The sequence below is a fragment of the Dromaius novaehollandiae genome, chromosome 32, assembly GCF_036370855.1.
Source record: "Dromaius novaehollandiae isolate bDroNov1 chromosome 32, bDroNov1.hap1, whole genome shotgun sequence".
Lineage (NCBI taxonomy): Eukaryota > Metazoa > Chordata > Aves > Casuariiformes > Dromaiidae > Dromaius > Dromaius novaehollandiae.
The window spans coordinates 1,034,403-1,062,241 of record NC_088131.1 but is presented as its reverse complement, the minus strand read 5'-3'; the positions used below and the strand labels follow the sequence as shown (position 1 = coordinate 1,062,241).

Here is a 27,839-nt window from a genome sequence, read left to right as displayed (position 1 = left end):
GAAGGCCCCCGACGGCGTCCCAGGAGCCGGGCTGGCGCCTCAGCGGCCGGGAGGGAGGGAGGGAGGCCCCCAGGATGGCGATGCTGGCGGAGCGTGAGTGGCTTCTCGGGGCTCCCCGGGGGAGGAACCGCTTGCTGGGGGGTGATTCCACCTGCAGCGGGGGGTGATGGCGGGAATGGCGAGGAGAAGGAGCCGTTATCCCTGCGGGGAGGGTGCCGGTCTGGGCGCTACCGCTGTAGCGGGGAGCGGGGTCGCCTCAGGGCTGCCCCGCGCCGCCCTCCGCCAGGCCTGGGCACTGTGCGGCTGCCCTGAGGCCGGGGGGTTGGGGCCAGGGCGAAATTCCGCTGTGGGGGAAGGAGAGAGCAGGAGATGAAGGGTTTTAGGCGGCTGCTTCGGTAAAGGCACCAGCCTGCGTAGCTCTAAGTGCAGTAGATCCCCTGGGCTCACTGGGAGAACTCATGTCTAAGGCTGAGCCATTTCTCGTAAGCCTTTCGCACAAGGGTGTTGCTGAATGGAGCATTCGTGAAGGTTTTCTATGTTGTTACGAGCCACCTGGGTAATTTCTCCCCCCCTCCCCCCGACACTGGAATCAAAAAGGGCTTTGCTCCTACCTCTGAGATGCTGGAAGGCTTGGGCTCCCTATATCTAACAGCATCGATTAAAGCCTTGGGGTGAATATCCCGGTCGATAACTTTTCTTTGGGTGAAGTTCATCTATGCAGGATACAGAACTCTCTTGGGGTTGGCCTGAGGTGGGTTTTTTTTTTTTTTTTTTTCCACAGAAACAAAGTTTTTGTTACCTTGTCTTCCAAATTCAAGAAGCGTTTCTGTAAAGTAGCCTTCTCTAGTAAATGTAAATCTGTGTGCAAACCTCTCAATTACGCACGCACAATATTTCGTCTTGTTAATGGAGAGTGCCAATGCAACAAGAAACTTTTCTAGTAATAGTTACAGACTACTGCGTAGTTCCAGAATACTGCATTCATGTAGGGTTTTATGTAACAGCTCTGGTATACTTGTGTGTGGTTGTTGTTAATGTTCTTAGCTGATATTGGTAAGATTAACTGTTGTCAAGATACCCTGAAAATCATAACAGAAGGTCTAATAAATTTGTTTCCTTAACTGTAGGAAAGATGGACATAAGCGTACTGGCTAAACAGAAAATCTGGTTTCCATTGGGAGATATAGATCTGAATTGTTGAAAATTGCTTTTATGCATGTACCTTTCTGATTATTTCAGATGTCAACTTTGTTGGTACCATTTTTGAGAATTTCTTCTTTTTTTAATTTGATACTGCAAGTTTCAGTATTGTAATGCTACGTTAATGCTTCTGGATATAGTGAAAAATAAACAAACAAGAAAACCCTTTGGAAATCGGTTGTCTTAAAAACAAATCTAACTACTGAAAGCCACCTTTCCAGAATTGTACGTTTTTGTTCATCACCTGCAAATTCAGTAAGGCCGTGTAATACACTTGTATTCTTGTTTGCAATGCTGCATCAAGTTCACATGCTCCTACTAATCCCAAAAGAGAGATGGGGAGAGGGGTTAATTGGTTTTACTACAACTGTGAAAGCACATGCATATCAGGAACCTAAAATAACAGTTTATGTAGTTTGAGTTTAAAAGCCTATCAGTAGCAGAAATGGGCAAAAGGTTAGCTTTTATTTTTCACTTATTTTTAACTCAGAGTTTTTAATAAACTTTGATAATTAACTGTCTGTCTTAGTGGTGCTCATTTTGGAGGGAAAAACTATATGGATGGGTTTCCTAGCTTGGAATAAAAAACATTCCTGTCTGTGGACTGTATCTTTTTCTTTTCCGGATCACTGAAGGCAAATTCAGCCTATTTATTACTGTCCTTGTTATCACTAGATGTAGGCCCACAGCTCTGGTTTGGATGGGAACCCATAATCTTGCATGCTATAGAGACATGGGCAAAGTTAGAAGTTGGGTACTGGGTCAGAAGGATTTGTGAATGCAAACATAGAATTTGGTCATTTGGGGAAATGAACTGGGTGAGTCAGAGCTCTTGAATGCCTCCTAGCTTACTTTCAGAAAATTATAGTTTAATTCCATGTCTGGTGCACATATTTGTTTGGGCAAAACAGTTTAGTAATTGATCTCTTCCAAATAGTGGGGCTTCTGGGTTAAGGGAGTATCTAAAGAAATGACACTTTTCTCCACTGGATGGTGCTACTTGCCCAGAATTTCATTAATATCTCTAGCATCATTTTCTAAGAGCAGCCCAGAACGTTGGTGTTAACTTCAGAGCTGAACTTTTTAGCTGGAAGAGAGTAGATTTTTAAAAGACCTCTGTGAGCAAACATCTCTGACAAATTGTAGGCTAAATACCTTTTTTATCATTTGTTTGGAGAGGGTAGATGATTTTATGATTGCTATATGTGACATGAAAGTGTTCCTGATTCTTCTTAAGTACTTTTGATCAATATAAGCAACTTCCTGTAGTTTCCTGCAACTAGCTTATGCTATTTGAAAATAAGACTGTGTTAACATGACAGAAATGTGAGGATTAATCCCCTTACAGTAGTTACAAGGTTTGAAGTACATGGATTAAAAGTGCTGGGAAGAGGAAGGTCTCTTAAAATTTCAAGCTTAAGAAATCTTTGCATTAAGTCTCCTCGTGTTTTGTTATCAGGGTTCTCCTGGGAGTAAAATGTCTTGGGGCTTGTCTACAGAGAGATATTCTGGAAAATTAATCAAAATTAACTTTTAAAGTGGATTAGTTGAGCTTCATCAAACAATTCAGTTTGGAAATTAATTTAAATTCACACATTCAGTTGACATGGATTACTTCTACTGTGTAGACAAATCCTTAGATACACACTGTACTTTACAAAAGTGTGAATTGCATTGACTTTAATTTCTTGGGATTTGCAACCTCGCCACTTGGGGAACTAGTTACAGAGAGCAAAATAGTAGGTGAGCATACTGAGTATGGTGTTATAGATAGATTAAAAAATAAAATTGAGCAAGTTGGTTTTAGTGACTCAGTGAAGGAGAGTTGTTGCTAATTGAGGGATTTTAAACAAAGGGAATAATTAGGAAATATGATTGAAAGGAAGGCTGCTGCTCAGCTGGGGAGCCTAACCTTCTCTATGAAATTGGTTCTTTTTATTAACCTTAATGTCTGTTTCACGCTTAGCTACTCAAGGAAGCAATGGCCAAGATTTTCCCAGTTTTGGTAGGCCTTAACTTTTACTGCCCAGCTTGATTGATATCTTTTTAATCCATTCCCCCTATCAACCCTCTGAAACCTGGGTCCCTAGAAATTGTCTGTATCTTGGGTGAAGGAAGATGATAAAGCATGTGAAATTGATTGCCCCAAATTCCTAGCTGACTGTCTCAAACACAGTAAATGAGTGAAGTGAGCCACCTAGCCAGGCGTTCTGTTCGCAGCGGAGCGGTTGGGAAGCCTAATCTGCTTGGGCCCGTGTAAAAATCCCAGTCCACAGTAGCACTTTACCACGTTGTGTTACCAGCACAGGGTTTGTAGTGGATGTTTGTTTCTCTGAAGGCTGCCTGATGGAAATAGGTCAATCACTTGCCTATAGAGAAGTGGACCGAACGAGTGTTGTATGGATTTCTGTCACAGCACTGAGTCACTTATACTGTAAAATCTTTTTAACAGACTGTTTGGTGTTTTACGAAATTCTTTGTCAGACTTTTGCTTTTTAAGGGACTGCCTTACGTAGCCTATTTTGAGCTTCGAAGCTTCAAAAAATGTTTAAAAAATCCAACCACCATCACACTTTCTGGTAGCATTAGTTTTTATTTAAGAACCAAGATGAGGCTAAAAATAAACTGAACTTCACTGTGATATTCTCTCCCTCTGGCCCAGATTGTGAGTACTGCATTTTAGGGAAAGATGATTTCCTGATTATTATGAAAACGTCTCGGTGGACATGGGTTCCTACTGACTTTTTATGGCCTTGAGTTAATCGGTCATAATGATTCTCCATTTCCCATCTTGTTTAACGAAGTTTGTAATCTTCCTGTCTCCCATTCTTTTCATCTTGTTTTATTTCAGTTCTCTTCCTGCATATGTTTAGGTGCACACTTAATGTGACTGGTTAACTGTAGTAACTTTTCTTCCTCGATTTCAGTGAAGCTATTCGTAGTGATAAAGGCAAACATATGTATTTGGGCATGGGGCATTGTAGTTATTCAGTAGTAGATTTAGAACAGAAGAACCCAGATCCTGAAGATCTCTGACACCTGCAATAATTTCTATTGACTTTTGCAGGGTTTCTGAATAAGCCATTTTGTGGCAAATCCAAAATCTGAAATTCGGTAGATTTCTGCTCTGTCATTCCATATGAGTGATTAGGTTTTATTTGGGGTTTGGCTTTTTGTTATGAAGGCAGATACTAGATCTCCTGTATTCTCGATAAGAGGAAGGATGGACAGTAGACATTTGTCAGAGCTAGGAAAACCAGCTTTGACATCTCTTCTATAGATCACCTGTTGAAGCCAAATGTAAAATAAAGTTCAAACAGAACTTAGGCCTGCACTTTTAAATGACAATTCTTAAAGCCTTTGCTAAAGTGCAGCCCGTCCCCAGGGTTTGACCAATTCCATAGCTATCTTGCTGTGGCATTATTCACATTAATAGTAATATTTTTCACTGGACTTCTTTGCAATCTATAATTTGGTAAAAATAACCCCCCCCCAAAAAACATGTTTGGTCTGGCATAAGCTCTGGTTTTTGGAATGAAGGACTTCTCTTGAATTGATTAGAAATAAATAATATGCACACTGTAAGCACAATATAAACAGAGCCTGACTTTTCCTTCTTGCTGTAGCCCGTAGAAGGCAGAAGTGGTCTGTGGATCCACGAAACAGTGCTTGGAGTAAAGATGAATCTAAATTTGGCCAGAAGATGCTGGAAAAGATGGGCTGGTCCAAAGGAAAGGTATGACTTAAAGGAGAATTGTCTAGCTGAAAGGTTGTCTCTAAACTTTTCTTGAACTAAAAACGCTGAGAAGAGGAGAGATCTGGGTGGAAGACTTGCTGGTGACTCTCGGTCCCAGTGTTTAAACAGCCGTCTTCTTTTTATGTAATTTATTCTTGAAGTCTGATGAGAATGCAGAGAAAACTTGAGCAATGTTAAATTTTTAGGTTTTTTTACACAGGTACTCACTAACTTCTGGCTTTCTTCCTTTCCATTCCCCACTCCCCTCCCAAACAAGATAATGTCCCCCAGTAAAAACAGGAGCATGGATATAAAATCAGATAAGTATTAGAGAAGACTTTATGTTGCCTTTATCCCCTCAGTTCTCTCCATGGCCTTTTATATTGTTTAAAACAACTCCAGGATCTGCTTTAATCTTTCACCTATTTTTGAAAGGTTACTTCTGATGTGTTCCCTGAATGACTGAAATGTAGTGTGTGAGCTGTATTCCTTTCAGCTTCCAGCCTATCCCTGTGTGGTAAGGGGGTGAGGTGACTGGCTTTGGTGCTAAGAATAACTCTCTAGGTCAATGCAGACATCTCAGCTCTCCCTTAAAAGCACTTTAACTTCCACAAAGGTGTCTCAGCAAAGCGGGGAGTTGGGCTTGCGTGTCAGCGTGTTTTCAAGTCTTGCGTCACTAATGAAACGCACAAAGAAAATCCACAATATATCTTTAACTGTTCTCCTTCAACTCCTCTCCCTGCCCCTTTTAAAAGGAATAAAATTAGGACTGTTTTCAACTCTGAATAAATTAAAACTTACAGTGCCAAAAATAAGCCTGCTCTTGGATTGTAGCCTACTCTTGCCTCAGAAAACTGGCTTCTATTTAGTACATAAAAAATCTTCTGCCTGCCTTTAATTTCAAAAATAACCAGTGGTACCTGATTCAAAGGCTGCTGAAATCAAGGAACTGGCATTGGTTTCTCTAGGCTTTAGAACAAACTGTTGCAGTATGTGACTGAGAACTGTCTGGCTATGTAAAGGTGCATGCATGTTTGTTTTGTATGTAAGATGAAAATAGATGTATAACCCAGAGTAGAAAAAATGCTGTTAAATATTCTGTTTATATCTTAGGCAGCCAGCTCATCTCAGCGTAGATAATGCCTTTGCCGTTACGAACACTGTGTCAGGGTGTGGAAGGAAGGCCCTGTGTTGCTTTGTGTCTATCATCTCCCCTCATCTTCCTCACAGTAATTTTCCTGGCTTAGGCTGCAGGGTCTTCCTTTACAACAGCTACAGCTGTGCTGGAAGGTTTTATATCCCCATTTCATTATAAACTCAGACAAAGGCTTTGTCTCCCCCCCACCCCAAATCATACAGATAAAAAGGATAATACCAGACCCAAAGATTGCTTCCAAGATGCGAATGCTTAGGGTTTTTAGAACAGACAAAACCAACATTTGTTTGCCCCCATCTCTTTACTAAGTTACGGATGTGAATGCTATAGAGGATGTTTTTAAGGCTCTGTTAGCTGCATTCTGATCCTTTCTCTGCCCCCCACCCCAACATACCTTTATTATGCAGTATGAGCTATCCTGTGTCTTATAGCTGTTTGTCATTATGCATCTGCCTTCCCAATAGTGACTGTATTTTTGGTGAGAGACACATTGATTTTGTGTGTTTTGTTTTAAAATAGTAAACACTTCGGAGTTGCCTGGGAGTGTCAGGTGGCTTCCTGATTAATCACCCAGCTACATAATGCTGTTGCTATTTTAGTGTTTATGATATTTTGCTGGAGGCTTTAGTAGTAAATTAAAAATAGTTAATATCTCGTGTGTGCTAATGCCTGCAAATGAATTAAGTTGCGGGCAAGCAAATAAATAGTAACTTGTGGTTTATTGCTGTATTTCATTACAAATTGTCTTACAGTACAAAAGCTCTAGTTGCTTAGACACTGCAGAAGAATCCTTACGCTTTTGCCCTTAAATCCTCCTTAGGGTCTTGGGGCTCAGGAACAAGGGAATACAGAACATATCAAGGTTCACGTGAAAAACAACATGCTGGGGTTAGGAGCAACCATCAATCACGAGGTGAGCACTAGACCTAGGTAAGAAAATGTGGCTCCCATTTCAGCTAAAGCACAACCTTTGTAATGGGACTTCAGTGAAATCTGCTGTCACTCCTGGTGGCGGTATACACCTGTGTGAACATCTCTGCAGAAACTCTTGACCTTCAGTTTAGTTACGCTCTGTTGGGTGTTTTGGGAGAAAGTGGCTATTTGGAAAGGTTACAGTGAGTACAGGAGGCTGTTCAGAGAATAGTTGCTTTCTAGCAAACCACTAAAATACTTGCTTCCTCTGTGTCTCTTCTGTAAAGACTACCTAGCTTAGCTTTATGCCTTCTGTCTTTCCTTCTGGAACAGTCACCTTCCTGAGTGGAGCTCAGGTACATAGCAAAAGCAGAATTTAGTCCTAAAGGTACTGGATTCTGAGTCAACATCTCGAGTAACATTGTTGCCGGAAAATCACCTTAATATTTCCTGCCTGCTGTTGAAAACATCTTGCCCAGACTATGACACGCAGAGCCAACAGCAGCTCAGTATTGTTTGAAGACATGCAAACACAACCCTTATCCCTTCTGCACTTTGGAGTGACTGTAACAAGCCACTGTTAGTGTTGCCACCTGTGGAGTTTCAGAGGGTCCCTCCTGCCAAGAAGGGTTGAGTACCTGCAATTAAGTTACTTCTCAGAGTGCAGAATCTTAATACGCTTTTTAGTGAAATTTCTGTTAGGACTGAAAGCTCTTGCCTTGTATTCATGTGGGTGATATTTACAGGACAGCTGGATTGCTCATCAGGATGACTTCAACCAGCTTCTGGCTGAACTGAATGATTGCCATGGACAGGGTGAAACAGGTAGGTTCATGCTTTGCTCAGTCAGATGCTGGAAGCTTAACAGGGTTTCCATTCTTTCTGTCTTAAAAGGCTAGCTGGGACCTAATCCTTTGGGCTGCTCATAGTATGGGGTTGACAACTTCCCTTCCTCCCCCTCTCCCTGAAAATCAGTGGGAGCAGAAGGACGTGTCATCCATGATCATGCTAAAGTTTGTCTAATTGGATGTGTAAATCTTAGTGTGTTGTTTTCGCTCTGGGTCAGGCTCCTGTTAAAGGCTTTTTATTGAGATAGCAAACATCAACATTTTGAACTTGTGTGTTTTACCCAAGACCACAACATAGAGGAGGACCTTTTGCTGGGATGTGCTACAACAGCACTTGTTTCTTTGAAAAGCAGCCAGAGTGAGTATGAAAGCTCACAACAAAAACAGTCGCCATTGCAACGCGTTTGCCTTTGTTTAGCTAAGGAACTGTTGCATCTGGCTTGCATGCTCTGGTGGTTTCTTAACTGCCTACTTTTCCTGCCCTCAAAGAACTGCTTTTTAGCTTTTGACTCAGGGTTATGCATTTCTGTTTTGAATGTGGTATAATGTGATTTTTCTAGCCGTGATGTAGAGCACACAAGTGGGGAAACTATACAGCTTCCCCAAAAGAGCTATATATAAAGTCATCTAATTTTGAAAAGCTCTTGGTGTATGTTCAGTCTGACCTTTGTTTAAAAAATGAAGTAATGCTTCAACGGTGGGTGCAAGCTTACAGAAAGAACTGCACACATCAAAGCTGGTTTATCATCTCTCCTTTAGTTAGACTGGTACATCTCTCAAGTTCAGACTCTAACCGCATATCTGAACAAGCCTCTGTGGAGTGTCATTAAATCAAGAGGATCTGTTGGACAGCCTGTCCGCATGCTGCCAGTGGCAGAATTGTCACCCTAGTGAATTCAGCAAGTAGAGAGCAGAAGATTTTCTAGGAGAGGGAGGGTAGAAGGAGGAGGAGGAAAGTCAATTACAAGAAGGATCAAATTAGTTGTTTAGGGAAAAGTTTAATTCCTTGACTCTTGTAGTTGGTGACAGTCCAGAAAATGAGGATTAAAATTCTGGATCTAAAGCTTAAACTTTTTTTAATTGCTATGTTAGTCATCCTTGTGCACTGCAGCCCTAATTGTGATCTGAGGCCACACAGTGCTAGGTGCTGTAGTTAAAATCCTAAAGCGGTAAAATAGCATATTGTAGGGAAATTCCGAAAGTTCCTGTCTGTCTTTCTGTATAAATCCTACCCAAGTTCCAGCTTGAGCGATGGGAAGATCAGTTAGGTGTAACTGGTGGGAAACCTGCAAACTGATGAGCAGAGAGCTGAAATGACTTGCCCAAGGACACAGTGAGTCAGCACAGGGGCAGGTTCAGTGAGCAAGGCTGACTTGTTCCTAAACCTGTGCTGTATTCCCTGGGTCATCTGTACGGATGCAAAGAGGCCCCCTAAAGCCCTATTTCTCTCTGTCATATGGAGTTATTTTTCCATGGTCTTTTTAGCAACTGTGACAAGAGATTTCCATCACTGAGGATAAATTTGGGTGCAAGTTGAAAGGTCCCAGTAGGATTCAAGTTTGGTGATTTACAGACCGCAAGCATTGCTCTGAAACTTGTTTTTTGGCTGTTGTTTAAGCTGGCAAAACTCATCCAGATAACTCTGCTTGCAGCCGTGCTCCAAGATCAAATGCTTGCCCATGGTTAACCTGTTTTGCACCAGGACTCCCCAAGTCCTTCTCTGCCAAGCTGTTCTGCAGCAGGTCGGCCCCCAGGCTGTCCTGCTGCATGGGCTTCTTGCTGCTCAGAGGCAGGACCCTGCACTTGCCTTTGCTCAGCTGCAGGAGATTGCCCTCGCCAGCCTCTCAAGAGCCCTCTGAATGGCAGCACGACCCTCCAGGCTGCGAGCCCCTTCTCCCGCTTCTGTAGCCTCAGCACACTTGCTGCTTTGAAAAGTGCAGGCCAAGGGCTTGTCTCCTTTCAGGCTTGCTGCGGCTCTGTGCAGCTGCCTTGGAGCCACAAAGAGCCTGCTTTTGTGTTGTCAGGAGACCCTCGTGCTGTATGGGATACTCCCTGGCCACAGGCTTTCAGGCGGTGAGGCGAGCGTCTCTCCGGCAAGGCAGGGGTGAAGGCATCCCCATTTAGGAACAGGAGGTGTGCATCTGCCATTTCGTGCAGCACCTGAGAGCAGGTCTGCAGCTCCTGCCTGACATCTTGCAATACACTCGGAGGGAGAGCCAATGCAAGGGGTGAGGAGGAGGTGGGAAAACACGGCAGGATTACCTGTGCTCGCTTCCCAACCCCCCCATCATGCTGGCCTACCCCGTTGTTTCCTCTCAAGCTAGGGGCTGCCAAGAGCTCGCCCTCCTAGTTACTGCAAGCTTTGCCAGAGACCAACCCTGCTCTGCAGTTGTTTCATAGGAGTGCTTAGGGAGATGTAACTCTTTGTATATCACTGAGTATCTACTCTAGAGAGAGAAGTGTTTTGTAGCGATGTGGCCATCTCTGCTCTGCCTTGCCTGTTTGGTGGGACTGAGGCCAGAGCAGCCTGAGCTGGTACGTGACATGGTGCGGAGGAGCAGGAGGCTTTGGGGGGAGCCTGGCACCAGCCTCCCTCGGCTGAGTGGGATTGCTGGGGCCTGAGCTGAAGCTGTGCAGGAAGGCTGTGGAAAAAAGCGGCGCTGGAAGTGAAAGAAATACCCCTTCGACAAGTCTCCAGCGTTCCCCTCCAGGCCCTCCTCCCTGGTGCCCTAGGGAGCGGGAGTGACGGCTCTTCTCTTTTGCACACCCAGAGACTTCTCCAATGCCACGTCTCCTGGTGTCTGTCCCTCTCCGAGTGGGTGTGCACGTGTGCATCGTGTCGCGGCATGTCGTGTCCTCCTTGGAGTAGAGGCCTCTGCAAAGCTCCTGACTGCCCCTGCGGTCCCTTGCTGCCCTCCTAAGCCGTGGTGCCCGGGGGAGCAGGCTGGTGAATGCCAGCCAAAGCTGGTGGGCTGCACGTGTTGTGTGAAGTCTGGGCTTTGTGCAACAGAAGTGGAGGCAGAGAAAAGGCAGGTGGAGGGCGCAGGGAAAGCTGAGTGTAGAAACCTGCTGCTCAGGGCCTGGAGGAAGAGGACAGGGTTGTTCCCTGTGACCAGTGGGCTGGAACTGCAAAGCCCCGGGCTGTGCAGGAGGCCTGAGGGGAAAGGACCCTGCAGTGAAGGAACCTTCCTGCAAGTCTTCAGCCTTTATCACCAAGCTGTCCTCCCGGGGAATCGCTCCTGCAGTTCTCTTGCTTTGGGCCTTACAAGTTCACAAAATACTGCTGCATCCTGTCAACATTGTGGGTGCCCCCCCTGAAGCTGCAGGGTTTGCGTTTGGGCGGTAGCCTCTGTCAGGGCAGCTGGTGGGAGGAGTGTGGGTTGGCGGAAGGGTGAGTTTTGAGCGGCCACAGGATCAGTTCTGTAACTGGCTGCTTGGCTGAAGAGCCAGTCTGATTTACAGTGTGTGAAACCTCTTCCTATTCTTCCAGGGAAGATGAAGCAGAGCTCCCGAGAGTCCAAGTGTGCTTGGGATTTGTGAACCATTTGCTTCCCCTTTGTTCAGAGAGGTGATAAAAAAACAGTGCTTCCCCCAGCACCCACACAGGCTCGTGGCTGGCTGTGTGCATGTGAGCTGGCTGTGCCTCTGGGGATGGGGTCACTTGGCCCAGCAGATCGCCTTTCCCCATGCATTTTCCTTGCTGCTCTTTTCAGACTATCGATTGAAGGTGTTGCCTCCTCCTGTCAATGTGGAGCCTTCTGCAGTTCCTCAGCAGCTTTCATTTTTTGTCCTAGTGACACAGGCAATAGGGACTGACTGCTCTCACAGTTCAGAGAGAAGTGCAACCAGAGCACCTAAGCAAGGGGGGCTTCCTTTCCCTGGAGTCAGGACTTGTCCTGGTGCAGAGGCACATGGCAGCTGCAGGTGCTGCTGCCTGGCTACTGCTGGCAGAGTAGCAGCATGTTATCATTTGCGGGGGTTTGCAACTGGATATGGTGCATTATGGGCATTGAAACACTTGTTGGGTCAGAAAAGTAAGCAAGTTCCCCTCAGAATGACCCTGGTCACCTTCATGGCTGCGTTTCCAAGGGACCTGCATGGCTGAGGTTCTGTGCTGCTTGCCATGGGAGACGGGGGCATTCAGGCATGCAGAGGGAATGTGGACCAAGAAAGCAGCATTTTGCACCTGCTTTGCGCAACCCTCAGTGCCCCTGGGCCTGCAGAGCAGTGGGGAAGCAGGCCTGCTGCCTGGAGCCCGTCTCAGCAGGGAGGTGTGTCAGATGCCCTCCTCTCTGACCAGGTTCTGTCAGGTATTCCACGCGTGGGAGGGGAACTCTTTGCATTTGAAATGAACAGGTCAAGATCAAGGTGACAACAAAGAACAAGGCGGTGTTTATTAACAGTAGGAGCAGAGCAGGTAGCATCAGTCGCAATGCACGGAGAGCTTTTGGTGACCAGCCTTTCAAGATCTCATCCCAAGGCTGTTCAGGCAGGCGGGTTTCCACTTTTGCTCACTGAATCAGTTTGCTAGATTATCCCTCATTTTTCCTTCTCTCTCTTCTCAGTGTTTTCCAGTTCTGCACAGACATTTAGTGGCCTTGGTGGGGATTTTTGGGAAAGCTGTCTAGTTGATGGAAGGTCACTCCAAGTGTGACGGAGGTATTAAATGGTGCCAAAGAAGACATCTTGTGTTCAGTCCCAGGAGAAGCTAAGCAGTACTTCTGCTTGGTGATTTGATCAAAAGCAGATGTCCCATTCCAACAGCTAACGTTGCCAACTTCACAGCTGACATCATCTTTGCAGGGAATACAACTGAAGGTGCATACCCAGATGCCTCCCAAAGCATTGTCATATGCTTGTCATGTCTCGGTACCACAGGCAAGTTGCCAGGCACAGGGACCAGCTGAGTGTTTCCTCCTGCCTAAGTCCAGAGCTCTGGGCGTGGTAGGACAGGTCAATCCCTGCCTGCATAGCCAGTAGCTGCAGTGCTGGCTAACCTCCTCAGTGCCATGAGTACGGCAATGCAAATGATCTCCTGCCAAGGCAGGTGCCCACACATTCCCATGAAAGACACTAGGAATGACAGCATCTTGGCCTCAAGCCATTCCTTTTGTATGAATGTCCCTGATGCGTCCCTAGCAACAGGCAGAAGAGCTCTTTGGTAGCTGCATTCTAAGGGCCTGTAATACTTTTCAGCACGCATAGCTTTTTTTCCCTTCTTGCGTTAATGGCTCGGTTGTTAGCTGCCCTTCTTAGGCAGCTAAGAGCACTTTCTCCAAGGGAGTGTGGTTCTCCTGGCACCCTTGCCAAACTTTAGAGCCTATGGCAACGGTGTAATCCTTTCTGCCTTGCACATTTTGTTGCCGTAATCCCATGGGCATGTAGGCTGGGGGGTGTCCCCTCGATGGTCAAGCAAGCATTTCCTTTTTGAAAGCACTTAATGCTGCCTGGTGTTGAGGTTCCCAATTCCGTAGGGAGCTTTTCCTCAGCAAATCATGCAGAGGTGCTACTTGAATACAGAATCCAGGAAAGTGTCACCTCCAAAACCCCCCAAGTTCCTCAGACAGGTCTCAAGGGTTTTGATCTGAAAGTGTGGGAATGTTTTCTATCACCTCTCATATAGATTCTGGCAGTGTTTTCCGTCCCCCTATCCATCGGGTGCCCAAGAAGGTGACCCCTGGGCTGGGTCCTTGACAGGATTCACACACGGCTCCCAGTTGATGTGCTGCAGGGGTCCCAGGGAAACTGCCAGGGGAATTTCTTCCAGCAGGAATCGTGCGGGTTGTGGTTTCCACCTCCAAATCCCTCTGTGCAGAACCTCGGGCCCTGAGCACATGCCTTGGAGACACCTCTGCCGTGTCCTGTGCACAGCTGGGGCATGGGCAGGGGGGCAGAGTGTCCTGCTTGGATGTGGTGGATCTCGCGGCTGATACTGTGAGGCCACAGAGGGAACTCTCGTGGTCAGGCAGGTCTAGGGAGGCTCTTCATAAGGGGGGGTTCTTCCAGAATTCCTCTGCTCCACCCTCCTCTCGAAACACTTCCTCCGCTGCCTTGAAATGGGGTCTTTGCTGATATGCCACAGGCAAGGGCTTTTCTTGTCTCCCTGGACAATTGTGCAGGAGAACTGACTGTCTGTCCTTGGGGAGCTGTCTCTCTGGCAGCTCCTGTTTTCCCAGGCCCCCAGCTCTGGAGGATTTTTGGGCACCTTTTCCTGCGGTTTGCCAAGAGCATGACACGCAGCGCTTTCCGATGGCTCTGCCAGGTGTCCTGCCGTCCTCGGTGCACTTGATGGAAAAAGCCTGGGGCCTCTTTCGAAAGGTCTTTTGTGGAGTAGAGGGTGAAAGTAGTGGGGAAGTGGGGAAGACGGAGGCATCAGATGAGGCAAGGAGCTGTGCAGGGAGCAGCTGGAGGCTGTTTGGGGCAGGGAGAGCTGTTTGATAGCTGGGAAGGCAATCCTGCACGGTGTTGTTCCAGTGCCTCCTTCTGCAACCTTAGCTGTTACTGCTGCCCTGGCAGTTTGCCCTCCCTCTCGCTGGCCTCCTGCTCCCTTGCCCAGCCTTCCAGGCGGTCGTGGCAGGACAGGTCTGGTTCTGAGAAGCACCTGTCCATGCTGCTGATGCCACTGGTGAAATTGCTCAGGGAAGGGGCAGAGACGCAGGTAGGATAGGGCCTGCGGAGACTGCTGCTCCTGCCCTTGGGCTGCTCCAGCTCCAACACGGGGGTGCTGCCTTCAGCTTGCGGCTCCGCGCTGTTGCAGGCAGAACCGTCATGCTGAGGAGCCCCTGGGTGTCCTGTGGGGAGAAAGAGCCTGCTAGGTCTTTGTTAGGGGCCACCTGAAGATACAAGGGGGCTTTCGCTGTGGAACCACGCACCCTAGCAAAACAAGGACCCCCGAGGACAATGTCCTGTGAGAGTGCACTTCTAGGCCAGCGTTAGCAACTAGGAGAGGAGCAGAAGTGCACAGACGTTTCCCATCTGGGAGGAATGCTGTTCTGGGAGTGCTGTCCTTTGGAAAGTGTTCCAGGGGGCAACCACTGCACTACCATGTTCAAGTGTCTGCAGCTCTCTGCATTGCCACAGCCTTCTGTCTTCTGCTATGCAAGGCAAGACTGCAAACCAGCAGCCCTGGCCTGGCACAACCATCAGTGCCTCCTCCTACCTGTGGAGCTGTTGGTGTGCTCCGGTGACTCCTGGGCTGAGGGACTGAAGGGCAAGGTGATGTCCTCCCCAAATATTGCTCGGCAGTTGTCTATTAGGAACGCCACCAGGGCTGTCACCTGCACACAGAAAACCCGTGATGTCAGAGATTTGCCTGTCCTGTTGCACACAGTCCTGATGTGGGGCGCCCCAATGTTCAGAGGTGCTGCTTCGTTGAGCTTTGGCAAGGGCAGGGGGCTGTGCGGGGCTGGCCCCGAGCTGCGCCAAAGGCGGGAGCCAGGGGCTGAACTCCGCAGACCTTGTCGTTCCTCTCCTTCAGCTCTGCCAGCGTGAGCACGTTGTCCGTGCAGGGGCTCAGCATATTTGGCCCCACGCAGATCGCAAGGTTGCTGGTGTCCATCTTGCTGGTCTCCACGTTTTCGCTGATGTGACGCAGCACAGCGAGCAAGCGCTGCAGCAGCGGGAGGTTTGCTGTGGGCAGGCTGTCGGCCACCCTAGGGAACACAAACCAAAGGGAAGGTTAAAGATGCAGGGCACAGGCACCGCTCTGCCTTCACGGGAGCAAGCTGGAGTGCCCTCCAAAATGGTGGGACCGGTTCAAACTCTTACTCCTTCAGCTTGTCAATTTTGTCCTGCTGGCTTGGCTTCTCCAGCGCTTGCATCCACTCCTCGTAGAGGCTGTCCACGAGGAGTTTGGAGGGGATATCCCGAAGAAAGTCCTGCAAGGCCAAGGTCCTTTAGAGGATGCTCTCAACAGTGCCAGTGAGCAGAGAGGGAGCATCGCGGTGCCTTGGGCTCACAAGCAGGCAGGTTGCTTTGAGCTGCCTGCTCCCAAAGGTGCTCCTGAGCACTGAGAACGCGGGGGGCTGTGCGAGTGCGTGCCAAACGCACTGGTGTTAGTGCAGGAGCAGGACCCAGCTCCTAGCTGAGCCTTTGGTGCAGCCCTGAGTCTCCGTGGTCCTCCCTGAGGAGAGGAGGATGCTGAGGAGGAGGTGGAGGAAGGGAGTTTCCCATGGTCATGCAGGGAATCAGGGGCAGAACTAGGGCAGCTGACAATCTGAGGGGGAAGAAAAGTGCCACAGTGTCCTGAGCCTGAAGCCCGGAGTCTGGCTTCAGTAGGCTTTTAGCTTGGAGTGCCACCGAGGGGAGTGGAGGCACTGCCAGGAGCCCATGCACATGAGGCACGTGCTCGGAGAGCTGTGTGCTCTGCTGGTGCAAGGAATTCACCTTCAGCACCACTGCCAGGAGGTGCACGGGTCTGCTGTCCAGGTCAGCGCTCTTGCCCTGGTTTAGGACCTCCTTCAGCTCCTTGCGGGCCTTCTCGCTCGCCGCCTTCCTGAAGATGCCCTCGGTGGCAGGCCCTTTCTCATACAGTATAGCCAGGAGCTCCTGCAGGAAGGAATGGACAGGTTTGGACTTGGGGGCACACTCTGCTTTGCTTGCCTTAGTAGCTCCTTCTCGCTCCACGTCGATCACACTGGCAATAACCTGGTATTTCCTAGGCACCCGTGCCAGTGGTGTGGGCTGGAGCAAAGCCGCAGAGCTGGCCCCCGTTCCCCCCTGGGCTGGGACCTGGCCTGCAGGCCTTGTGTGTCAGCAGCGCGTGTGGAAGGGGAAGCCCCAAAGCGCCTCTCTCTTGAGAGCCCCAGCACAAGTGCTGGGCAGGCTGTGTCGCGCGAGAGGCCCGAAGCAGCGTGCCTCTGTGGGCAGGCTTGCTTACCTGGACTGGCTGGGGCAGGCCCCCGTCTTGCCCGCAGAGAGCTGCCAGAGGCTGGCCAAAGAGAGCCGCCCTGGGGCCAGAGGCGAGCTGCCCTGGGACAGGGCAGGCCCTGCTGGCAGGGGTTCCTCGCCGAGCAAGTGGCCAGGAGATCACCTGCCTTCTTGCCTTCGCTCCCTCTGCTGCAAGCAAAAGCAAAGCCCAACTCAGGGTAGAAAACCTGGCGCAGAGGCTGCCTTTTGCGTGTGTGCGGTGCCCTGTGCTGCAGGGTCTCCCGCAGCTTGTCCGGAGGCGCCGAGGTTTTGCACGGGGGGAGGGAACAAGCAGCCTGTCCGAAGGCAGCTGCTGCCGTTCTTTCTCCGACTCACCAGCCGAGTGGCCAAGTGCCTCTTCGCCGTCGGAAGGGTCCAAGCGGGGGCCTTTCTTGGCGTCAGCCTGTGAGAAAGGGCTGATGGTTACAGAGCCGCCCCTCCTCAGTGGGGGCCTCGAGGGAGCTGCTCCAGCGATGTTGCTGCAGCAATGCAGGCATGTGGGAGAGGCTGCCAGGAAAAGCAGGGGTGGTCCAAGGGCTGCGGAGGAGAGGCTGGAGGTGCAGGCCTGACGCTGTGCCTCTGTGCCATGGGGGCTGTGGCAAAGGCTGCTGCTGCAGCCAGCGCCCCCGAAGCGGCCCTGCAGCCCCCCAGCCCCCTGCACAGTTGCAGGCTGCTCCCTTGATCCCGAGCAGCCCCCGTGCGGCACAAGGGGTCTGCACGTGACCGCAGGGACAGTCTGCCGTGCCGTGCTCTCCCTGGCACCAGGCATTTGCTGCCTTTGCATGTCCCAGGGAGCTGCCGCGCGGTGCGGAGATCGCCCGCGTGCGCAGGCAGCCCGGGCAGGGCACAGGGAGCCCCTGCTCACCTCTACCGAAATCAGCGTCTCCACGGTCGCCGCTGTCAGTGACATCTCCTAGGCAAGAGAGCAAAGAGGCGCCGTGAGAAACTTGTGCAAGGGTGGGTTTGGGGAAGGCGAGCCACTGTTGGGGCAGAGCGGCGAGTGTGAGGACACTTACGGGACCGTAGAAGCCAATGACCTTGGTGAGGAGCCGCAGGGAGGGCAGTCGGGTGAGCCTGGCTCCTGGGGCTCCTGGGCTCTGCCTGTGCACAGGGAAGGGCACGGGAAGAGCTCTGTCACCCCCAGCCCTCGCTGCTCTCTCTGCTGCCAGCCAGCCCCACGCTGCCTGGCAGCCCGACCCCCGAGAGCCTCCCACAGCGCTGGCTGCCAGCACCGCTCTGCAGCTCCCGGCGTCGGTGCTGACTGCAACCGCGAGGCTGAGCAAGTCACGCGGCTCTGCGCAGGAGCTGCCCTGGGCAGTGGGGGCACCTTTCCCCACCGACATTTGGGTCTTTCTGCGTGCAGCTCCACCCGGAGCACTCGCCCACTCAGCCTTGCGGCGGCAGGTTGCATTCCCTGGCAGAGCTTACCGGAGCATCGTGTCCAGCCAGAGCTGCTTCACCTCCTGCGACCTGCAGCACAAAGGAGACCCAGCCTCAGCCCCGCTGCCCCTCCTCCTGCTTGGGGCAGATGCGGCCCCAAACAGCTCTCGCCCCCGTGGGCAGAGTCCCCGGGCCAGGGCCGAGCCACGTGGGGCAGGACAGGGGCTCGCGCAGAGCCCTGGGACCTGTCGTCCACACTCACCCAAAGGTCACCACGCAGAGGTTGGTGGGCCAGACGAGGATGAGGGTGTGGCTGCACTTGAGGCCAAAGACCTCCTCCTCCTCCTCCTCAGGCCTGGCTGCGGCTGCCTCCTCGCTGCACAGCACCCAGAGCTCGCTGAGCCGCACGCGGTGCTTCAGCCAGAAGATGGAGCCGCACCTGCAGGGAGGCAGAGCAGGGCCTGGGGTGTGGGTGTGCAGCGTGGGGGCCACCCCAGCTGTCCCCCAGGAAGAGCCGTTTCCCAGGGCAGAGCCATGGGGAGGGTGGCCCCGAGCCCCAGGCAGCAGCAAGGAGCCTCCTTTGCAGCCGCCACGCAGAGGCCGTTGGAGAAGTGGCTGCAGGGCAGTGATGCCAGCAGCACCCTTGGTGAGGGCCTGCAGGGGAGGAGGACAAGAGCAGGAGCCTGTGCCCTTCTCCTGCCCCCTGCTCTCCTTCCAGAGCAGTGCTGGGCATGCAGCGTTCCCGCGGGAGACCCTGGCCGAGGCGGTGCTGGGGAGGAAGGAGGGCTGTGGTGGCTCTTCTTACTTGAAGCTGGCGATGGCGACCGCGTGGGGGAAGAGCAGGAGGTGCCTCTGGCGCGTGCGCTGGTGCCGCGTCACCTGCGCAGGGAGGGTGAGCAGGAGCTGGGGGCTCCCGCTGGAGACGAAGGTGCCGAGGGGCGGCGGGGGCCGGGAGGCTGCCCTGCGCCAGAGCCCGCGGCGGGCGCCAGGAGCCACGGGGCCAGGGGCCCCGGGCTGTGCCTGGGTGGCAGCAGCGCCGCGGGCGCCGCAGATGTTGGCCTGCCCCATGGCGCCGAGGCCGGGCAGACGGCTGCGGCAGCGCCAGGCACCGACCAGGCCTGCGTGAGGCTGGACACGTGTCCCTGTGCCGGGCAGTGACCCCAGGCTGGGAGCCACCTCTGTCCGCACTGCCCCACGCCAGCGCAGTGCCGCACGGGGAGGGACACGCGCTGGTGGCCGTGGCCGGGTCACTGTGATGCCACTGTGGCACATTGTGATGCGCCGGCCGGGACGGGTGGAGCCCTGGGGGCTGCAGGAGTGACAGGCCATCTCCCGGCCTCTGTCTCCTCCGACGCTGGGGCATTTCCATGTCTGCAGTCTGGGACATGGGAGGAACTGTGTTCAGAGTATGTGCAGTAAAATGAGTTCTGTAAAGTACAAAAAGAAAACCTCAACTAAAAACACACACCGGGTTTCTGTGTAGGCGCTGGGATGCTGTGCCTGCTGCCTTTCTTGAAAGCCGTTCCTGAGAGGGCATTTCCCCCACAGGTTTCCAAATCACAGAATCAGCAACTGGTTGAGGTTGGAAGGGACCTTTGGAGATCATCTAGTTCAACCCTCCTTCTCACTAACCTCCTTTCAGGTTTGGAAAGGATGCCATTAAGTCCCCTCCAGAGCCAACTCTCCTCCAGGCTTAGATAAAGCGCTACAGCCCCCCGACCATCGTGATTACTGTCTGTTGGACTTGCTCCAGCTTATCGACCTCTCAGGTTAACCATGGGCAAGCATGTTATATAGTTGGCCATCATCCAGTTTCAATTGGCATTAAAAGTCAGCTGAAAAACTGAAAACTGAAAAATTTTCCATACCCCATATTATCCCCAGGCAAACGGTACTGTAGAACGTACAAACGGACTCTTAAAACGAACCCTGAGACCGCACAATCCCGGATGGGCGCGACGAATATCTGATGCAGTAACTAAAGTCAATGGACGATGGGGAGTAAATGGCTGCCCCAGACTCACTGCTTTTTGCCCTAATCCTCCATCCCTCTTACCCGGGACTAGGGAGAATAAGAAACCGAGGAATCCCTTGTATTACCCGGGACAACCGGTTCTAGTGCACTTACCCACTGTGGGACAAATACCTCTAGTACTAAAAGCTTCAAAAAATCTGTATGCATGGGTAGCTACTGATGCCCGTGGGAAAGATCTTAGAATCCATACCAGGTGGATCCTCCCTTCCTTTTAGGTCAATTAATCTGAAAGGAAGAGGGCACTGAGGAAGAAGACTTGTCTTATGTCGAGCTTGAGTGTCCTCAACGATACTACCTGTGGTAGTTAGAATAGTTATTTTTATCATTTTTTGTAATTGTGTGCTGCGATCATAATTAGCTTTATTGTTGAAAACACAACAGCCAAGAATGGCATTCTTAACCTGTGTTGGAAAAATACTTCTTGTCTTAATGTGCTTATATGTGCTATGGCAAACCTACCACCAGCATACACTTCTGGGGCTTGGTATTGTACCGGCCGAATAGGTGATGAGGCAACCACATTCTTCAGCCCTCTGGGCAACAGAGGTGCAGCTTACTTTCAATTCCCACCAGGGATAAACGGGCCATTTGCTCAGGGCATTGGAGCTAAGAAAGGGCATTATTGGATCTGTGGACACACAGCACACAAATTTTTACCCGCGGGGTGGTTGAGAATTTGTTATATAGGGATTATCAGACCTTTGTTTTTCCTTTTACCAGAAACAAGCGGACCTCAGTTAGGCATAAAGGTACATGATAACCTTGGAGACAGAAGTGTTGCCTGTAAGACGGGATCCATTAAAGTAAATTTGGGTGGGACACAAAAAGTGGGGAAATAATGAGTGGCCTCCTGAACGAATAATTCAACATTACGGGCCTGCAACCTGGAATAATCAGACTACAAGCGGCTCTAGAAATTATTACCAACAAAACCGCTGACGCAATAGATCTTTTAACTCGGCAATCCCAACAGATGCGCTCGGCAATCCTTCAGCACCACATGGTTTTTAGATTACCTGTTAGCTGAAGAGGGAGAAGTGTGTGGGAAATTAAATATTCCTAACGGTTGTTTGGAAATAGATGATGTAAGCGAAGTAGTTCTCCAGTTAACCAAAGATATCAGAAAAATAGCCCACGTCCCCGTCCAAACCTGGAACGGCTGGAGTGGCGATTTGTAGTCCTGGTTATTGGGGGCACCGTGGGTGAAACAGTTAATATTGTATTTGTTAGGTGCAGTTGCCGCCTTAATGTTCTTGTATCATTCCTTGCTTTGTTCAATTAATCTGACATGTTCTGTCAAATATGCAATTTGTTCCTACCACCTTGCCTGACGGCATAAAGAAAATCCGTGCCATCCATTGGCCATGGCCAACCACAGTACCCATCATTTCCCAGTTTCTCCTGAAGGAGGAAATTGCATATTGACATCCACAGCGCATTTGCCAGCTGTTTTATGCCTATTGTAACGATACTACCTCCTTAACTCAGTTTTGATGTCTGTTTTGTAAAGTTAAATGTTGTTGAAGTTGTTAAGGAATAAGCTTGCATTGAGCAAGACCTCTGTTTTTTACCCAAACCTATGTTATTCCCGCGACTTCCCCCCTGTCCCTAATTCTCTCTCCCTTCCTTCCTTCCTTGCTTGCTTGCTTTCCCTCTCTCTCTCTCTCTCTCTCTCTCTCTCTCTCTCTCTCTCTCTCTCTCTCTCTCTCTCTCTCTCCTGCTGCCAAGCTGCAATGTCAAGACACAGGGTGGTGTAGAGAACCAGTTCTCTACATGCAGTTTTGTCTCGACATTGCTGCTGCTGCTGCAAAGCCGCTGCTGCCAAGGCGCATCGGGCAATGCCGCGCCGGGGCCCCCGGGAGCCGTCCGCGAGATAAACAACCTCATGCACCTGCACGAGGTAAAAAGGGCGCAAAAAGGGCAGAAGGTCATCTCTAGGGCACGGACTGCACGTACTCATTTGCCATCTGCGCATGAGCAGGAGACCCCCAGATGCCCCAGCCCGTTTCTGGAAGGTTCCGAGAGGGCGGACTGCGCATGACAGTTAATCTGCATGGGAAGCGAGGAAGCACCGCCCAGAGGTGGGGCAAGAACCTATAAAAACTGCAGACTGGGTGAATGGGGGGGTTGGGGGGCTTGCTTGCGACGACTGAAGAACTCGAGCGGAGTCAGCGGAACCAGATGGGAGCTTCCCGCCTCTGCCCCCCACCCCCGCCGCCGCCGCGACTCCCAAGAGAAGAGGACCAACGGGACGCCGCTGGATCCACGGGTGGTGATATCTGTCTTTCCCTCTCTCTCTCTCTCTCTCTCTCTCTCTGTCTTCCCCTTTTCCTCTCTTTTTCCTAAACGTGTGACGCGAGACGTGTCTAGTTAGTTGATTCCATTTTGCCTTAATAAATCTTAAAAGTGGTTGGCTGGTGTCGTTTTCACCTTAATTCAGTCCAAGGGCATCACGAACTTGGTCGCTGGTCCTAAGGGGAGGGAGGTCGTCCTGAACGACTCCCTTCAGGCCGCAACATGGGAGTCCAGGGAGCCCTCTCAGACGGAGGCATCAACACGAGAGATGCACCTGCCTGGGGAGATGTTGCAGCATTCATTGCACCCAAGGGCAGAGGAGCCCAAGGCAGACACCTGAATCTACTCGGTGACTGCCAGCCCCCACTCTTTCTGGAAGGATAAGCACTCCTGGAGGAGAATCACCCTCCTGCCGGATCCACCCATGCTGTGAGGGGGGAAGTCTTGCATCAGAGGGACTGGGGTTTTGGCCAGCTTCCCTAAATTGGAGGATGGGACTTATGGATCTTTCTTGGAGACCGCCAAACACCTCCATAAAGAGATCAATGAGAGGGCAATGAATCAAGCCCCTCCACTGGACACAGTCTGCACTGGGGAACAGGAATCTCAGCCCTCCTGTTCTCTGCAGATTCTTGCAAAGCAGATCTGCGAAAGTCAGCCCGATAGTGCCAGCCCTGCTGGAACACTGCTGGCGTTCTTTAGCAGAAATCATCACTAGCTGGATCTTGTTTGCAAAGTGTTTTACACGCAAAGCCTCATTCCCTTGTCCCCCCCTCTTCTGTTCACATCTCTATTTCTCCCTGATACATTTTTTCTTTTTTCCCCCACAGGAGAGGCATTGCGAAGAAATGCATGTCTCTTCCCTCCTGATATACTCATTTCTTCAGTGAGAATGTGTTTTGTGCTGCACTTCATGGGAGGGCACCAGGATTTAAGAACAGGGATGGTGGACGTGTTGAGGGAAGGGGTGATGTGGTGGCCTAGTGGGTTGAGGAGATGGGGGACGGTTGTGAAGGCCCAGCGTGGGGGCCAGTGCCATGCTCAGCATGTTTGGGGGTGGTTCCTGGCCTCGCTCCGAGGGCCTGGGCAGCACCGTGCGCAAAGGGGCACCCAGTGTCACCCAGGCAGAGGGCTCTGTTCAAGCCCTGGCAAAATGGGAGGATGCTGTTGTGGGAGGGGGAAGGGGTCTGTGCAGCACCCAGCCAAACTCGAGGGGCTCAGCTGGGGCCCTGGGGAGCTCCCCACTCCTGGCCCTGCTGTGATCTCCCCGGGCACGGTCTGGAGCAGGGTCTGCTGGGAGTGACCTGTGCAGCGGAGCTGAAGGATGCTCTGCCCCACGTGTGAAAGAGGCCCACGCTTGCTGCCCCACACGCGCACCCTCGGGCACCCCAGGCACAGGGACAGGGACCCCAGCCCTGCCTGGAGCTGTTACCCTTTGCAGCCCCCCTTGTCCTTGGGCCCTGGCTCCTGTCTCTGGACGGGGAGGAAAGCTGTGCCCCCGGCAGGCACAGGCGATTCCCTCGGCGTGGGGCAGGGCAGCAGAAACGTGGCACCTCCCTTTCATCACCCTTGGGGCAGAACAACCAGCTCTAAGGAACGTCCATCACACAGCAGTCACCAAAGCCCTGACTAAATGGGACTAGTAGGGTGCGAGCGGGTAGAGCAGGTCAGAGGTACTTGGACGTTGGGCCGTATTCCGAGAAAATAACCCCGCAGGGGCCCTTTGACAGGCCTGGCCGCCAAATGGCCGCGGGGCCGCAGGGGACCATCAGTCAGGGCTCTGGCTGCAGCCCCAGCGCTGCCCAGCATCTCCCCCCTAGCCCCAGGTGTCCAGGGACAGGCGAGGGAGAGAGGGAAGGGGAGAGGGAGAGAGGGAGGGAGGAAGGGAAGGAGGGAAGGAGAGAGGAGAGAGAGGAGGGAGGGAGGAGAGAGAAAGGGGAAGAGAAGGGGGAAGGAGGGAGAGATGGAGGGAAGGAGAGAGGGAATGAAAAGAGAGGAAGGAAAGAGGGAGGGAGAGAGGGAGAGAAGAAGAGAAGGCAGGAGAGGGGGAGGGAGGAAAGGAAAGAGGGAAGAAGGTAGAGAGGGAAGAAGGAGGAAGGAAAGAGGGAGGAAAGGAGAGAGAGAGGGGAGGGAAGGAGGAGAGAGAAAGGAGGAGGGAAGAGGGAAGGAGAGAGGTGGAAGGAAGGAGAGAGGGAAGGAAAAGGAACAGAGAGAAAGAGAGAGGCAGGGAGGGAGGGGAGGAGCAGAGGAGGCCAGGGCAGCCCTGGGGGCACACAATTGCTCCTTTGCTCTTCTCCAGGGATGTCCCTGCTCCCGGGAGAGTCTTTCCCCAGGGAAGTGCATCGGTGCTGCCTGCCCAGCCATTCCTGGATCCAACCCTGTGCTCCTCATAGGGCTCCGAGCCGGCAGTGCTGCTCAGCAGAGCAAGTGGGCTGCGGTGCCCTGGGGCCACAGGGTGACTGCTCACTGGTCGTAGTTTTGCGTGTTGGATGCAGACCCAGCTGGATGGGCATCACTGCACCTGGTGATCCCCTACCGAGGCATCTCTTGCCCTATGGCCATGGACGATGCTCTGAGCAATCACAGGGTATTTCAAATGGCTAAGGCTGTGTTCAGGCATGTCGCGAGATCCGGCCCATGGCTTCTGAGTCCCTATGAATTGGAGAATATGGATATCACTTATTCTGTAAGCTGAAAAGTAAAGAAAACTTTAAAAGCAGGAATCTTTTGTCTTTTTTTAGGTGCTCATTGAAATCTTCCTATTCTAAATATACGCCTGAAACCTCTCCAATTAGCCACATCAGCTCTGAGGAACTGAAGGAAATTATGGAGATAGACATGGCTCACTTTTTGCATTGTAATGACCCCTCAGGGATATTTGGTGCTGAGTCCATGAACATCAGATTCTGAGAGGAGAATGAACCAACCTCTCAAGAAGTTGAATTCAGAAGCAAACTGCAAATTTTCTTGGAGTGTTAATTAGTCCCCCTGAGGGCCATTACTCTCACAGCCTCTCCAGGGGCTGATTAGAGCAGAGGCAGTTGTTACAGGTAGGTAAAGAAAATGTGCAGGTAGCTCTGATGCCTAGAAAACCTGGATGTGTTTTATCATACCACAGGGCCATCACTGACACCCAGCCCCTGAGTAGGGTGAGCCTTTCACTCCTGCTTTGCTCACGGCTTTTTGTGGGGGAACAGCGTGAGGGTGGGGGTGTGCAACACTGAGTGAGGGACAATGAGATGGCACGTCCCAGACCCCCTTAGCAGGAGGAGGAAACAAGGCCCTGGACTACAAGGAAATGGTGTCTTCTGGCAGGCCTCAGTGGCAGGTACAGGAGCCATAGACAAGAGGACAAAGATCTCAGTTCTGTTGGAAGCTTTCAGCCTCGGCAGTGCCCCTGCCCATCTCCACCCCAGGCTGTCCTACACCACCCTCCCTTGCTTTTCCTTGAAACACAAAGCCAGGGGCTCACCACAGACTCCCTCTGCCTGACCTGTTGCACCACAGCACTACCCTTCAAGTGATATTTATTTCTATAATGCCTGGTCTGAACCTCTCTAGCTGAAGACTGTGGCTGCTTCTCCTTCTCGTGCTTCTTCCCACCACCAAGAAAAGGGCCACCATCTCTGAAACCACCCTTCAGGCACTAATGGGCTGCTACTCTAGTGCCCTTAGCCTCCACTTCACCAGGATAATGTAGCCCAGGTCCCTCAGCCTCCCTGTACAGCTCATGTGCTGCAGGCAACAAGCCCCCTCTTGGCAGACCTCCTCCGGACCCTCTCCAGGTCCTCCCCATTCCTCCAGGACTGGGCATCCCACACCTGGACACATGATTGAAAATGCAGCCACCCCAGTGCTGGGTTGAGGGGGATAGTAACTGTCCTTGTCTGGGGGGCCACACGCTTCCTAGTGCAGCCCCGTATGCAGCTGGCCGGATCTGTGGTGAGCATGCACCACAGGCTCATATGGCATCCCTCCTCATGTCCAGGCCCTTCTCCTCAGGGTCACTCCCCCAAGGCAGGACCTGTCGCTTCTCCTTGCACAACTTCAGGAGGTTTCTCTTGGCCTCATCTCCAAGCTTCTCCAGGTCCCTCTCAGCTCAAGCTCCTTTGTGTCAGCTGTGAATGTATGTGTGTGCAGATGGCTCATCCTATCTTGCCATGCCTCTGACAGGATAACAGCATGAATAACTGCAGGACACCATAGATAATAAAGGCCGTGCTGTTTTAAAGGAACTGCTGGAAATGCATGGCAACCATCTCAGAGAAGCCAAAGGAAGATACAAAGCAAGCAAAACCAGGTCAATGGGTATAGGGTAAACAGAGGTGTGCTGGTTGCATGGGAGTAGAGCAGGGTGGTAAAAGAGAAGGGCTTGTAAGGTGGAAAAGAGGGGAAAATGCAAAAAAAGGTGAAGTGCGGCATATGACGACACGGACCTGAGGTAGGGTAGTGCGAAGATCTTTTATTGAAAAACACAATGGCTGGTTATATAACAACCAAGCCCAGCCACTCCTCCAAGTATCTCCTAAGCATTGTGGCATCTTGTGATCGGTAGGAAGACATCTCCTGATCCCTAGCAGGCAGGCCAGCAAGACAGGCCCACCGTAGCTGCCGACACGTAGGTAGGAACGCACACCGTGACTGCTGGTACACAGGGAAGAAGACACATCATGGCTGCTGGTACGTAGGGAGGAAGGCACATCATTATGACTGGCAAATCGCGTGCACATATTCTGGCCACAGATCATAGTTACCACATCACCACTTTCTGTCTTAGAGATTCCATGCTGTCCTACACAGTGCCATCCTGTTTTGGTCCCCAACATCCCTGCTCCTGGCCTACCATGTTCTCTCACAGAAGTGACCCTCTCCTTGACTCCCAGCAGTGTGGGGAAGGTTGTTCTCCGGGGTTTGCTTGCTTCTGCAAGAGCTTCTCAGGAGCTAGGAGAGGGCCTCGGAGGTGGCAGTGCCCTGGCCCCAGGCACACAGCAGCACCTTCACTCTGCCAGCCATGGGACCTCTCTTTCCTCCCCCCAGGTCTCTGCTTTCCAAGCTGCTCTCCAACAGGGTGACAAGTGCCTGAGGTCCCCTTGCCCACACACAGGGCATGGTCCTGATGGATTCCCATGAGCACTGCCAGCTTGTTGTCCCCAAGCACCTGACCCGGGAAGCGTTTGCAGGAGGGAGACAATCAGTTATCACAGCCACAGGCAATGCAGTGCCATGAGGATCCCTCCAGGCCTGTTCTTCCAGCACTTCCTTGAATGACATGCTCGGGAGCAGCAGGAAGGGCCAGGTCCCATCTGTGCCCATCCAGCCGGCTGCAGGGAGTCCCTGGGGTCCTGGTTTAGCCCAACAGAATGAAATTCT

The 27,839-nt window shown here is 51.4% G+C and overlaps 2 protein-coding genes and 1 pseudogene across 2 annotated transcripts; 1 reads left to right on the top strand and 2 right to left on the bottom strand.

Moving 5' to 3' along the window:
• On the top strand, nucleotides 1-22,585 carry LOC135324584 (PIN2/TERF1-interacting telomerase inhibitor 1-like). Its single transcript, XM_064501164.1, has 6 exons — nucleotides 1-93; nucleotides 4,827-4,936; nucleotides 6,913-7,005; nucleotides 7,751-7,829; nucleotides 8,139-8,210; nucleotides 22,156-22,585. Exons 1-6 carry the CDS (start codon nucleotides 75-77, stop codon nucleotides 22,272-22,274), a joined length of 492 nt encoding a protein of 163 aa, XP_064357234.1. The 5' UTR covers nucleotides 1-74; the 3' UTR covers nucleotides 22,275-22,585.
• LOC135324576 (T-cell activation Rho GTPase-activating protein-like) lies at nucleotides 13,824-14,898 on the bottom strand (annotated as a pseudogene).
• On the bottom strand, nucleotides 14,995-20,390 carry LOC135324583 (T-cell activation Rho GTPase-activating protein-like). The gene is made up of 10 exons (XM_064501163.1): nucleotides 18,402-20,390; nucleotides 18,188-18,229; nucleotides 17,776-17,860; nucleotides 17,625-17,672; nucleotides 17,096-17,162; nucleotides 16,731-16,909; nucleotides 16,238-16,399; nucleotides 15,620-15,729; nucleotides 15,309-15,504; nucleotides 14,995-15,129 (listed from the first exon to the last, which is right to left on the bottom strand). The coding sequence occupies exons 2-10, from the start codon at nucleotides 18,193-18,195 to the stop codon at nucleotides 14,995-14,997; spliced, it is 990 nt and encodes a 329-aa protein (XP_064357233.1). The 5' UTR covers nucleotides 18,196-18,229; nucleotides 18,402-20,390.
• Nucleotides 22,586-27,839: the final 5,254 nt, after the last annotated feature.

Coding starts and splice junctions, on each gene's coding strand:
- LOC135324584 (XM_064501164.1), top strand. Junction 7,830..8,138: donor CCATGGACAGGGTGAAACAG/GTAGGTTCATGC, acceptor GTTTTACCCAAG/ACCACAACATAGAGGAGGAC. Junction 8,211..22,155: donor TTCTTTGAAAAGCAGCCAGA/GTGAGTATGAAA, acceptor GCGCATGAGCAG/GAGACCCCCAGATGCCCCAG.
- LOC135324583 (XM_064501163.1), bottom strand. Junction 17,163..17,624: donor AGACGCTGATTTCGGTAGAG/GTGAGCAGGGGC, acceptor CCTTTCTCACAG/GCTGACGCCAAGAAAGGCCC. Junction 16,400..16,730: donor GCCTGCCCCAGCCAGTCCAG/GTAAGCAAGCCT, acceptor TCCTTCCTGCAG/GAGCTCCTGGCTATACTGTA.